This window comes from Haliotis rubra, unplaced genomic scaffold (genome assembly GCF_003918875.1).
Source record: "Haliotis rubra isolate DU_JTF1 unplaced genomic scaffold, ASM391887v1 Scf388, whole genome shotgun sequence".
NCBI classification, from domain to species: Eukaryota; Metazoa; Mollusca; class Gastropoda; order Lepetellida; family Haliotidae; genus Haliotis; species Haliotis rubra.
The window spans coordinates 684,424-697,181 of record NW_025767066.1 but is presented as its reverse complement, the minus strand read 5'-3'; the positions used below and the strand labels follow the sequence as shown (position 1 = coordinate 697,181).

The following is a 12,758-nucleotide window of genomic DNA, read 5'->3' as shown; positions in this document are numbered from 1 at the left end:
CTCCATTGAGAAGTAGGTGGTAGTTCGTCAAACAGCTGTCCTGCTCTGACCGTTGTAGGGGACGATCTAGTAGTTGTAGAGGTCGATTGAGTCGCTGATCTCATAGATACTTCAGGTAGAAGTAATGGGGGGGTCATCAAAGATGTCTACTTTGAGTGGAGGTAATATCTCTTCGTTGAAGGATTTCTGCTGCGTTGATGTACTAGCACATGTAGATTTGCCCTCCGATCTGGTAACAGATGCTTTCTTCTGAGATGTAGAAGAAGATGACGTCTGCGTTGTAGACGATCTCTTCTTGGCCCCCTTACCAGCAGACTGCCCATGTAACGCACTAAACATAGCACCAGTATTATGAACTTCAGCAGTAGCAAGCAACATACGGTTTGAAGGCTGATCTCCAGTTTTATCAGCCTTGACTTGAGATGACTTTCTCACCCGATCCGTGGCACGTCTATAGATATAAGACAAATATTGATTAAATTGAAGATTTGATAAATCAACGTAATAAGTACAGCGCAAGCTGGAAGAACATGGTTTTATGCACAAAGGGCACTGGGGGTGAGGATCAGCCACGGATAACCTGTGCCTGCAAGATTTCATGAAATGTAAACAAAGTTACATAACGATGAAATAAAGACACAAATGCAAATAATTTCTACAATTTTTTTACATATAATACATAGTAGTTATTGCCAAATCCATATACAGCATAATTTTGAAGAATAGGACCTAAATAAAAAGGATATAATGCCGTATACGGGACTCCAGTGCTCGCCCAACCATCCGCTTGGGCGAAAAGGGAGAGAGTGACAAGTAAGGCAGGTCACATGACTGCGCGTGAAAAGGGCAAAAGGGAGGTAACTTGTGGGTGAGTGTATTTTTACGTCCGCTTGGGGAACTTCAAGGGATTCAAGTGTTCCACTACCATTCAAAAAGGAAAGGGAGATAAGCAAAAGATCATGAGTCAGGATAAGTAAAAATATTGAATATTTAAACAGCAATACAAACATATAACCTTCTTGCAAAGTCAACCTTTATTAAAATTTGCCTTCAATATTGTTTAATCCTGGCCAAATCATGGTGATCAGCAGATCACACCAGCTCACCATTATTTACAAGCAACAACAGTTTAATGGAAAACAGATACACAGATCCACTTTAGTAAAAATGTGAAGTGAAATGGTCCATGGCTTGTAGGAACAGGTTTCTAAATAGGCTTCTTTCTGATTTTACACACATGCATTATGATTACAGTGCATATTTTCTCATGAACTAATCCAGAATTGCAATATATTACAATAGTGAGCTATGTTAGCCACAAATTTTAACGAATATATCTTACATAATCTGGTGCATAGGATGGTCGGATATATTTAACGAATGGAACTATTTAACAAGTCCTTGACAAGCCTAATATGCTTGTCATCGCCAAAATGCTGTGTTGGCATGTTATGGTCAAAGTTCAAGAAATATTATGATAAAAGTACCCATTTTATGTCAACTAAAAATTGTTTCAAGGCGTGACAAGCAGTAAACTAACCATGGTTGTTGTAAATAACGGTGGGTTGGTGCATTGACAATAACTGCACAAAAGATACCACTGAATTTGTTGTACTGGCACACTGACTTTAAAACCAATGGGCCATTTTTAGAAAAATGAACCTATGGTACAAGGCACATGCCTTCATAATCACTGTTGTATGGAAGGGTTTATACAACTGATCAAATTATGGCGGGGGTTTCAGCAGCCATTGGCTCCATATCAACCAGTGTATGGGAAGTTCTGTCCTGCTGTATTCATGTTTATCTATTAGCCCTTCAATGTTGTCGCTATGGCAAAGCATCTGCCAAATTGGCTGAAGATGCATAGTCAACTGACAACACATTCGGAGCTAGCTTAACCCATTCAACACCGCAGGCCGCTTATGCGGCCACAACGTAATGAGTCCCAAGACACCGGAGGCCGCTTAAGCGGCCAGGCAGTAGTCACGTCAAAATTAGTCATAATTTTAGGAACCTACCTGACTTATGATTCATATATTAAATCTATCACATTTCACAATGTCTGAAAACACTTATTAAATTTCAATTTATCATATATTATCAGCAGAATTAAAATTATAAACTATTTTTCGCAATGTTACTGAAAACAACGATTCTCGGGCACATGCTTCGGCAGCGGGTCCACAATAACGTTGTCAAAGAGCAAAGTAACGATGTTTCGAGGAATTCAGTAAATAAATTGAATAAACTAATGAATAAAATCAACAACAACATTCATAAAAGTTGTCAAACGTACATATAAAATTACTATTTCCATCTTTATGTGCGATCATGTAATGTAAGTCAAGTCACTGACAACTGACATCTCGGCTCTCGCCGCCTCAATCTTCACGCTCGGACACGATGTTTAATGCGAAAATATGTACATGAAGCATTTTTGTCACAGGTCATAACCTAGCACGATACGTCCAATAAGTTCCATAATTTACGTATAGGTAGCGATTTCTTGCTTAATATGTTCAAAATAGCGTTCTTTTAACCAAAACTTTCGTCTAAATCTAAATGTTTTCGTTTACGATGGCGGCATCCATTGCTGTAATATGATTGGCTGCCTCATGTCACGTGTCTGATTTTGACCAATAACGACCCTTATAGCAGACTATAGCGAAAAAGCGTCATTAGAAACCAATTTTTATCCAATAAAATCGCTTCTTACAACTGTGAAAATACTCTTGGCAAGGGTTCAGTGATGTTGTTGATGTTCAGAGCTTTCGAACGATACCCGACATCAAACGATTCGCCTCCCATGTTTTTCATACGAAGCTTCGAAAACGGAGGTATTTTCCGTTGTTATGTCATGTTACCGAGCGGAAAGCCACAGATATCGGGAAATAGGCGACCATACATATTATTTAAGAAATCTTTTTATAATAATTTTCTGATTACGTAAAAATGAAAATATGAAAGAAAAAGGCACGGACATGTTATGACATGTCACAAATGGAAAAAAATCGCCGTAGTTTTTGCTTCTTTCGTGGTTTATCTGGAGGTTATAAATGTAAGCTTGCATTTTCATTCAAAAATAATTTTATTTAAGTTGTAGTTGTATTATTTGAATAATATTATAAAAATAAACTTCATATTTATCAACAGTAGGATTAGATCTTTTAAATGGTGTATGGGATGTAGTAGCAATAACGTTTTACAAGCTTATAATTTCCTTCATAAACATAGGCTTCATCTATGACCTCAGAGTCTCTGGGAACTCGGTGTCATGGCACTAAATGCCTCTGGTTGACTGGTGTTGAAAGAGTTAAACTCAAAAGATATCTATGATTACAATATTTTTAAAAATATGCTATGGGAGAGTAAGATTTCCTCACAATAGCATTAGAACAATCTCAGCCCTCAGGTCATGCAAAAACCATAAAACTCCCAGAGCAACACAAGAGAGAATCTCACCTGCATCCTTTCTCAGATTTACTTTTTCTGATTCTTCTACTCCCGGTGTAAGACCAAAAGAGTTGTCAAAGTTTCGGCACAAGAAAAGAAGAATCCAACTGACGAGTGATAAGTCCAAACATCCTAGAAAGAAAATTGTGAAGAAGAACAATGTTAAAGGGGAAGTGTACATGAATAAACCACATTTATTCTTATGCGAATCAAAGTGAACTACTTTAATTAGTTAATTTCAATGTTTGAAAATATACACTCATGTTTCTTAAAATGAAAGTATAACCCTCAATGAAAGTATAAATAAGTGCTGAAATGTTATGCCAACATGAGGCCTTTGTTTGCCGAGCTAAATAGGCCAGAGTTACCGCCATTTGATTATGATGTAATTGGTGCCACTTGATTTTAGACTGGTCTCCTGTCTAGTCCCAAATCAAAAGATAACAATACTGAAATTAATCACGTGAAAAAGTTTGTGAAAATACAAAACAGAAATTGTAAGCAGCAGGACATATTGATCGCGTATTTTCATTCATAACCAGACCTCAATGAAAATACCAAATATGTATAACAATGATGACATCCCTATGACATCACTATTGGGAAGCGACTTTTTCAAAATGGCGTGTTCACTGACACTAGTATGCTGAATTTTTCGAAGGAAGGTTTCATTGTTTCAAGCAAAGTACTGTAAACGTACTTATTTTCGCGTGGTGCAATTTTCGCGGAATTGACAGTTTAGACTACATCGCGCGGTCAATTATTCGCGCAATCAGTAATTGCCGGAACTGCCAGCTGTCTCTTTGGCCGCCACTAATAGCAGTGAAAACAAACAGAGTGGCTTAACTTGTCAGGCGGCGTTTATTGCTTACTCACAGGAAATCCCTATCTGTGCGATATACTAGTACACAGTAATCCGTTTAATCCCGGAAGAGATGAAAAACACATCAGTCTAATGTTCGAATTCTGGCGATTTGTGAATTAACTTATACTGTATATGAAGCTCTTTGTGATTTCAAACAAGCCGGGTTGTTGTGAATGAGATGATTGAGTGTTAGTGACTATTAAAGCTTCATGATGTACTGGTGAATAAAATCTTAATGAATAAATAAAATACTGCTGTATTATTTCTTTCGAGTCGTTTCACGGTAATCTGTTTTGTATCAAACCATCTGTCATGTGACCAATTTCCATGGTGGCCACAACACACATTGCTGTTTTCGCTAATTCGGCAATGGGATTTGGCTCATTATTTAATTATGTTTTGGGAAATCCATTACAGCGACAGTTAAGTATGATCAGTCGTCATTTTAAGATTCCCGTTGATTTCTGTCTTCAAACGTGATGTGTTATGGTAACAACTCAGGGGCGAGCGTGGCTAGACTGAATGAATGACAGGTTTATTCGCGGTACATAAATTTTCTCGCTAAAATGTTTTGTAAAAGCGAAAAGCGCGAAAATAAAACCTGCGCGAAATATAATAAGTTTACAGTATATGCATAAATGTGACATGTAAGTAGTCCAAAACATTCTGACTGTCTGCTGGTTGTTATTTTCTTTTTGTTTTCATTGTGACCAAGGGAAATAGTCTTAAATTAAGAGAAGTACCATCATCGTTGTTTCCGAGTTTGCGTCAGTCAAAAAGTCATGGCGTCACGCTTTCAGAAACTATAATATGTTGTGATGAATCTAGAAAATCATTGGAATACACCTATTTTATTTAACTATCGCTTGCTACGACACCTTTCCCATGCATGTTCTAAAACTAATGAGCAAGTGTATGCAACAAGTAGGCGAATGGATACACAGTGTAAAATCTGAGATTGGCTTTGTTTACAGAATTCAAAACAGCAAATTGCATTTATCTTCGTGATGTATTTGGATATGGTATCGATCTCAAAGTGAAGGTGGAAGAGGAGGGACATTAAGTAACAAACGTAGAATGCCGGCACATTCACCGATGGCAAGCTAGATGTAGTGCATATACGTGGAAAAAAAGATACTGTTGGAAAGGCGACCGCCTCAGGTTGAATGTTATACAATTTGGCTACATGGTCACACTTTTAGTACAATGTAAACCTTTTTTCAAACTGCAACGTCATTACAGTGTAGAAATGAGCACATGGCCAACTGACGGCTAGGCAACAGGTGGATTAAAACACTAGCCTGCACATCGAGACACCAGAACCACACCTATACCTGCACCACGTGAAATGGATCTAATAACGAGGTCATTTGTTAATCGTTTGGGCACCAATGACATCATTTCCAAGGGACATAAGCCATGGTGTGTTTATTGTGGACATAGAACTCTCGGTACATGTTGAAAATATGAATTGATATAATGCAAAAAATATATTAGTTGCTTCTGATATATGTATGGGTTTGGATATAAAACTACTTGATAAACACTTGTTATGATGAAAAAGTGCAAGACAAAAAGGTTAATTTTCGTGTACACTTGCCCTTTACAATAGGGTCACATTTTACGGAAAATATGTAACTTAAAAAGGAAGAGCAGTCTGAATAGAAGTAACCCACACAGTCCGTAACATGTATAAAACTAATTGTGATGACAATACAATGAAAGTACTATAAGCACACCTATTGAGTTTCTGTGTGAGGCAGCATCAGGTGCACTTGTAAGTGGGGACAGCACCTTGGCCAACATTGCCAGTAGAGATTCCATAATGCTGACAGAGCTGGGACCACTCAAGGACTTCTGGCCAAGGGCACTCAGCAACACAAATACTCTACAAAATAGAATCACATCTTCACAGTACTTAACTGAAGCAATGAATATCATTTACATAGAAAATAAAATAAGGTATTCACCGAGCATATTAATTAACACTATGAAACCATTAAACCAAACAACAAAATGAGACTGTTACAAAACCTAACAAGCCAAAAAAATGTTAGCAAGATTCACTAATAACCCCTACGGTTACTTACAACTTCAGCTGAACAACAAATAATGATCATTTTTGACACAAATACAAGATCTGTATCAGACTTTGCAAAGCACTTTTCTTTTAAACAAAGAAGCCATTACTCGAAACAATCCATTATATGATTGTAAATTTATTGACTTTCCCCCCAATTTCAAGAGATGGAGGAGTAAGAGGAAGAGGGAAGAGGAGGAGTAAGGGGGTAGAGGGTTGAATTATTGGATCGCACCCCTTATATAGATATGCAGGGTCATCTCCAAATGTGAAAAATATCCATTGAAATGTAACCAAGATACTGGATGTACAAAACTTCCATTAGATGGGTTTTTTTCAAAGTTCAAAATATATTATTTGACACAACTCTTTCAAAAACTTGAAAATTGGATCAAAACTTTTCCCTGCACCTCTTTTTAGTCTCTGAAACAGTTTTCCAAATTTGAAAACATGTTGATCAATACTTTTCAATTATTATTGGTTGAACAAACTTTCAAACAAAGTTCAAATTTTTCAAATCATCTAATTATTAAAAAAAATAAAATACTAGGGCTGTAATGAATACACTATGTTGCGAATATGATACGTATCACGAATATTAGGTAACGAATACGAATAATTATTCATGAATACAATATTGTAGTTAAATGATTGATGCACAATATTGAATGCCAATGTTGACTGTGTTAATTTGTCTCAGCAATAACCAGTCATCTCATGACACTCAAATTTTGTATGTAATAGTTATAGTTGACAGTAACATGTGCAGCCTTGGCAAACTAACATGACTTGGGCTACTACAAGGCTAGTACATATTGCATTCTTGCATATCTCGTTTTGAAAAAGGACATAGGGTTCAAGTAAAACACACTCCTTTATAAAAATTGTAAATATTCATGAATATTCGGTTCTTATGACCACGAATAACGAATTGAATTCATGAAGGGCTACGGTTCGATTCACCGAATATGCGAGTGAATCGTTACAGCCTTATAAAATACCTATCAAATTTTGCACTGCACTTCATCTTTAGACAAAGAAGGTGGTCCCACAAATTTGAAAACAATCTAACAATAGTTATTGGTTGAACCGACAGACGGACAGATGAAATTCCATGGAATAACAATATACAATATAAACAAATAACAAACACTACCAGATCTTCTGTTACTAAAACCACCAACACTAGATACTTAAGAAGTACATTTCACTCTACCCCCATGTACAGTGTAATAAAGTACACTTTTGCCCTAAACTATTATAGTTAAGTACAAGGACGCTTTTAGCAAAGCATCTTATAAAAGGTCCTTACATATTCATTAGTGCCAAGAAATAATCCTTTCACAATATTCGAAGGTTATTTCAGTATAAAAAGTTCAACTGAAAGAAAAAGTCAACATACCTGTCTTGAGGAAATATTTGAGTATATTCAGAATTGAAGAATTCCTGAAGCATATTTCCCAAGAAAGTTCCCCACCATGTCTGACTGCCACAGATCCTAGTCAGTAGTAAACCTGTGCTGACTTGGATACGCCTGCTTCCCAACAGACATAAGTTCTTAAAGAGAGTCTCACTTGTCTGTGGTGTAAGTGCCATGTACAGAGACAAGGGTGGTTGTGGAATTGTTGGGGTGCTTGTACTCATGCTCAGCAGGGTATCAAGCAGGTTCTCCAACATCACTCTAAGCTTGTCTGTTGATGTTTGCCCGAAGCAGATTATTCATATTCACATTTTCCTCATATTCTCTACCTTTGATACCAAGTGCTCTTTTCAGACGGACAATTGCTCTTTGAGCAAGGTTCAGCTGCAGCTGTAGCTGTAGGCAGTCATTATATGTCTGAATGATACTATTGTCTTCATCATTTTTCTTGGTTTTCTTCAAATAGTATTCAACATGTGATGCTGGGAACTGCATACTATCCACTGCACTGAGAAGGGACTCCAGGCGAGTTTTAGTTAGACTGTATCTGCACTGAAGATCTTCTTGAAGTGACATGAAGAGTCCAAGCTGTGACAACAACTGGGACTGGCCCTGAACTTCCAGTTGAGCTGCAGAATGACTGCATGAGGGAGCACTCTGGTCCTCCACATATTCCTTCCATTCCCATGGTAGAATATAACAATGACCATAGAAAGCACCTATAGGGATCCGCGAACGTGTTGTTCCAGCACCATATCTTCCTACAGTTGTAATCTGGAAAAAAACCAACTGTGTCATTATTGCGTAACTTTTAAGTTAAAGATCAATGAAATAAACTGATGTGGATGCAACAACTTTTTTAATAACACAAAATAATCCCACCTGGACTGATATCAGGTATTACCAAAAACCTTACATAATATCCCATTATTACTGCTGTCAAAGACACACAACAAACTTTTCCATGTGGATCATATTCACACATAAAGTGTAAATACTATCCAGTAAACCTGTTGTAAATAAATACGTAAAACTGACATGGTCTCCTCTTCATACAATTGACTATGTTGGCTCAGTTGAACTCCAGTTTCTGGCTATTCCGAACAAATGGTGTGCTTAGTTGTGGCTAAAGTACTCTGCTGGATTGTCTTTAAATATTACTTTATATTTATCCTGACTCATACTAATTTCTTGGCCCTTCCTTTTGCCTGAGGTATTGTGGAATCTTTCAGTGTCATGTGCACCAATAATAGAAAAATATTTAAAATTAACACACCCCTCTCCAGCACATGCACATCCACTCCCATATGACTACCTGTGACTCATCACTTTCTACCTAAGTTGCACCCTTAAGGCCAAAAGTAAACCAAATTCAGGGTAGAGTGGAAATGGTTGGGGTGTGTATGAGTCAGGATAAGTATAAAATATTATTTTTACTCTAAAAATAGACACATTTTCTCCTATCCTAACTTATAGCAATTGCTTAATTCGACAGAATTTGAACTAATGATCTGTTCAGATAACCCCTTGGGAAGGTGAATTCTGTGACACTACCTCCTTTTTTGGAGAAAAAGTTGTAAATGTATGATTTGATAGACTTGTATCAAATTGGATTTTTGCATGTTTAAGGACAATCCATATGTTTAAATCAGGTATCACCCATTCTGAAGTACATAGTTAAACAGGTACATGGACTCTCAGTCATTGGTTGTTTGACAGTAACCTGACTTCTACGAGTCTACAGAAGAGTTACTATCTTCTCATAGTGCCAGTTGTTGTGCTACTACTAATGGACAAAACTAATGGATGCAAAATCTCTCAGATAATTGTTAGCAAAGAGGTATCCGATCTCCAGAAACAGCCTTCCATAACAGGTGTGATTGAGCAGTTACCATGCGTCGCTAACATAAATGCTATGACTCTGACTTCGTGAGGATTAAAAGGAGGGTCTAATTCTGCTGCTTTGCATGTTCTGAGGACTAGTGCTCTCATCCAGAAGGTTCTTTGCAATGAAGTCCCATCTCAAACCATGCATGGGTACCAGTATCAAATCTAGTTCTACTGAAGTTAATCGCATGAATCTTCTTGAATGACTTTCAGGCTGCTGTTGCTAATGCCAGGAAACACAGTCTTCTGAGTAGATAACTCAAACTCTGCCTGCTATGAAGGTTATGTTGTAAGACTATACTTAGATCCTATGCCATTGCTCTGCGGCACGTGTGTGTTCTGGTAACATAACACAGAAAGTTTCCAAAATATCTTGGGCAAAGGGAGGGACAATAGGTGATGGAAATATTTCATGATTTTTACATGACTACCAAACATTTGGCCAGTCAAATACTGGTGAAAATTGACTTCAACCAATGGCTAAAATTGACTTGTAATAAAGCAAATGACAATTATGCTTTAAGAGGAAGTTTCAATCTCAATGGTTGCATATAGAAACAGCTGTCACGATCAGGGATCTGAGAAAGAAATAAGGAAATTAGATTTTGTTCAGTAATAACTGTATGATTGGTAATACCGGACACTGATCCAGAACAAACATTGTCACTAAGGTGACATAATCCCCCATCGCAAATTATCAAATCAAACTTTTAAAGCAATGAAAGTGAAGGTTTTAGTTTAAGATGAAGTTAAACGTCAACAAAAGCATGACCGTCAACCTACACCTTCCCTAGATGAAGATTGGTGTCAAACATGAAGAAAATCCAGTGAATTGTTCTTGAGGTATCTCGCTAACAAGCTTAACACGCAGGTTAACATGGTGAAATCTCCAAAGTGTTGCTGTGACCTTGAAAACTGCATAAGGTCACCAAAATCAACTGGGCCCTGGGCCTTCCCTTGATGAAGCTTGATGTCAAATATGAAGAAAATCAAGTGATTGGTTCTTGAGATATCTCACTGACAAGCTAAACATGCAGGTTAACATGTTGAAATCTTGTTAACATGCTGAAGTGTCGCCGTGACCTTGAAAACAAAGTGAAGGTCACAAAAATGAATGGGCACTGCGCCTTCCCAAGATGAAGCTTGGTGTCAAATATGAAGAAAATACAGTGAACAGTTCTTGAGGTATCTCTCTGACAAGCTTACGTGCAGGTTAACATGCATAAATTTTCAAAGTGTCACTGTGACCTTGACAATAAGTGAAGGTCACCAACTCGACTGGGCCCTGTGTCTTCCCTAGATGAACCTTGGTGTCGAATATGAAGAAAATCCAGTGAACGGTTCTTAAGATATCTCGCTGACACAGGTAAAACGTTAAAGTCCCCTTGTGACCTTGAAATGAAGATCAAGGTCACCAAATGATTGGGACCTTTTGCATACTGTGATGAACCTAGGTACCAAATATGAAAAGATTCTAGTGAACTGTTCTTAAGATATTCCAATTTGTACGTACGTACATACTGACGGAGCCTAAGAATATATCCCCCACTTCGCGCTTAACATGCGGTGGGGTATAAATACATGTAAGTCAGCACTTGCAATTTATCAAAACCTTTTTTTTTTTACTTTTAAGGACATCCAGACATCATTAAGTCTCATATAATATCCTGGTAAAAATGCTGCTTACCTTCAGATAGCGACAGATGGGTGGAGGCATGATATTGTTCATGACAAGAGTTCTTAATCCTATGTCTGAAGCCACAACTAGTCTCTGTCCATCAACCTCTTCTCCTTGTATCCAAACATCAATAGAGAGTGAAGCAAGGTCAACACAGGCCGGTATTATTACATCAGTGAGAAGAATTGGCTTTCCAAAGTCAAGTGTCACAAAACGCCTTGCACCTGAGTACCAGAACAAAATCATGACAAGGACAAAAAAATACATTCTCATGCTACATACATCAACAGACATGACACACATTCTTTTTCAATAAATGTAGGGATTCGATTAGATTAGCAGGGTAAAGACAATGGCTTGATAACATAGGGTGATTATTTGTCAGCAGATGCGTTTACCTGAGTGCATTCTTTCTATGACAAGGACCTGAGGCGGAGGTGGCTGCAACAGAGCCTGGTTTTGGGGAAAAGCAAATGAAGCTTTCTGTGTCTGCTGCTGGATCTGTGATGTGGATGGTTGGCCGGAACCACCTGCTAGTGAAAGTGATATTGTTTGTGGGGCAACTGTTTGTTGCTGTTGTTGTTGCTGTTGCTTGCTGATATCACTCTCACCACTCATCAGCTAAAACACAACAATATTCAGATGAAGGCCAATTACCATGAATATCAAATGATATTTGGTAGACAGTACATTTATCACTTCACCTTATCATGGTTTTGGGGGAAAGGAAACTACTGTTTTCTGTTGTGATGGTTCAACTTTATATCACCAAAGACAAAATTGAAGACTGATGTCAATCTCTTTAGGTACAAACCAGCACATAAATACCACAAAAGCTGCAACATGAAATGGCCATGTTGTCATATTGGAAATCTGGCTGCTACTTTTAGTGTCACCTTAGATGGGATGACTCAAACAAAGTTTTAGCTCCACAGAACATGTAGTTTCCGAGGGGATGTTAAAAAAGGAAAAGTTAACACCAGGACAGAAAATCAGGCAGATGGACAGACATACTGGAAATTCCAATTACATAAACAACCTGTTAGAGTAGGTAGTGCAGTTTTAATCACTCAAAACCATGGGGACACTGAAAGACAAATGGTCGAACTATCAAACCATGTTGGCCAACCTATTCGATTGCTGGATGCCAGGTGAACCTAAGTAAGATTCATAAATCAAGGACAGTGATTGCATGGTTTTCATATTTAGCCAGTAAGTATAATTTAACTGAACAGGTAAAATTATCTGAGAAACTACTAGTCATGACTTATGCTAATTTGTCTTTGCTAAAGGATACCATTAACAGGAGAGAAGAGGACCTGCAATATTATCCTCCAATACACATAGTAAAAGTAATTGGGTCTGATTGGGT

General features: G+C 37.6%; 1 protein-coding gene across 1 annotated transcript in view; it reads right to left on the bottom strand.

Moving 5' to 3' along the window:
• Window positions 1-12,758, bottom strand: part of LOC124286617 (baculoviral IAP repeat-containing protein 6-like) — a 242,018-nt gene that overhangs the window by 135,986 nt on the left and 93,274 nt on the right. The window contains 6 exon segments of the mRNA XM_046722998.1: window positions 3,466-3,588; window positions 6,061-6,209; window positions 7,804-8,105; window positions 8,107-8,595; window positions 11,396-11,610; window positions 11,785-12,007. Coding sequence (XP_046578954.1) covers window positions 3,466-3,588; window positions 6,061-6,209; window positions 7,804-8,105; window positions 8,107-8,595; window positions 11,396-11,610; window positions 11,785-12,007 — 1,501 coding nt within the window.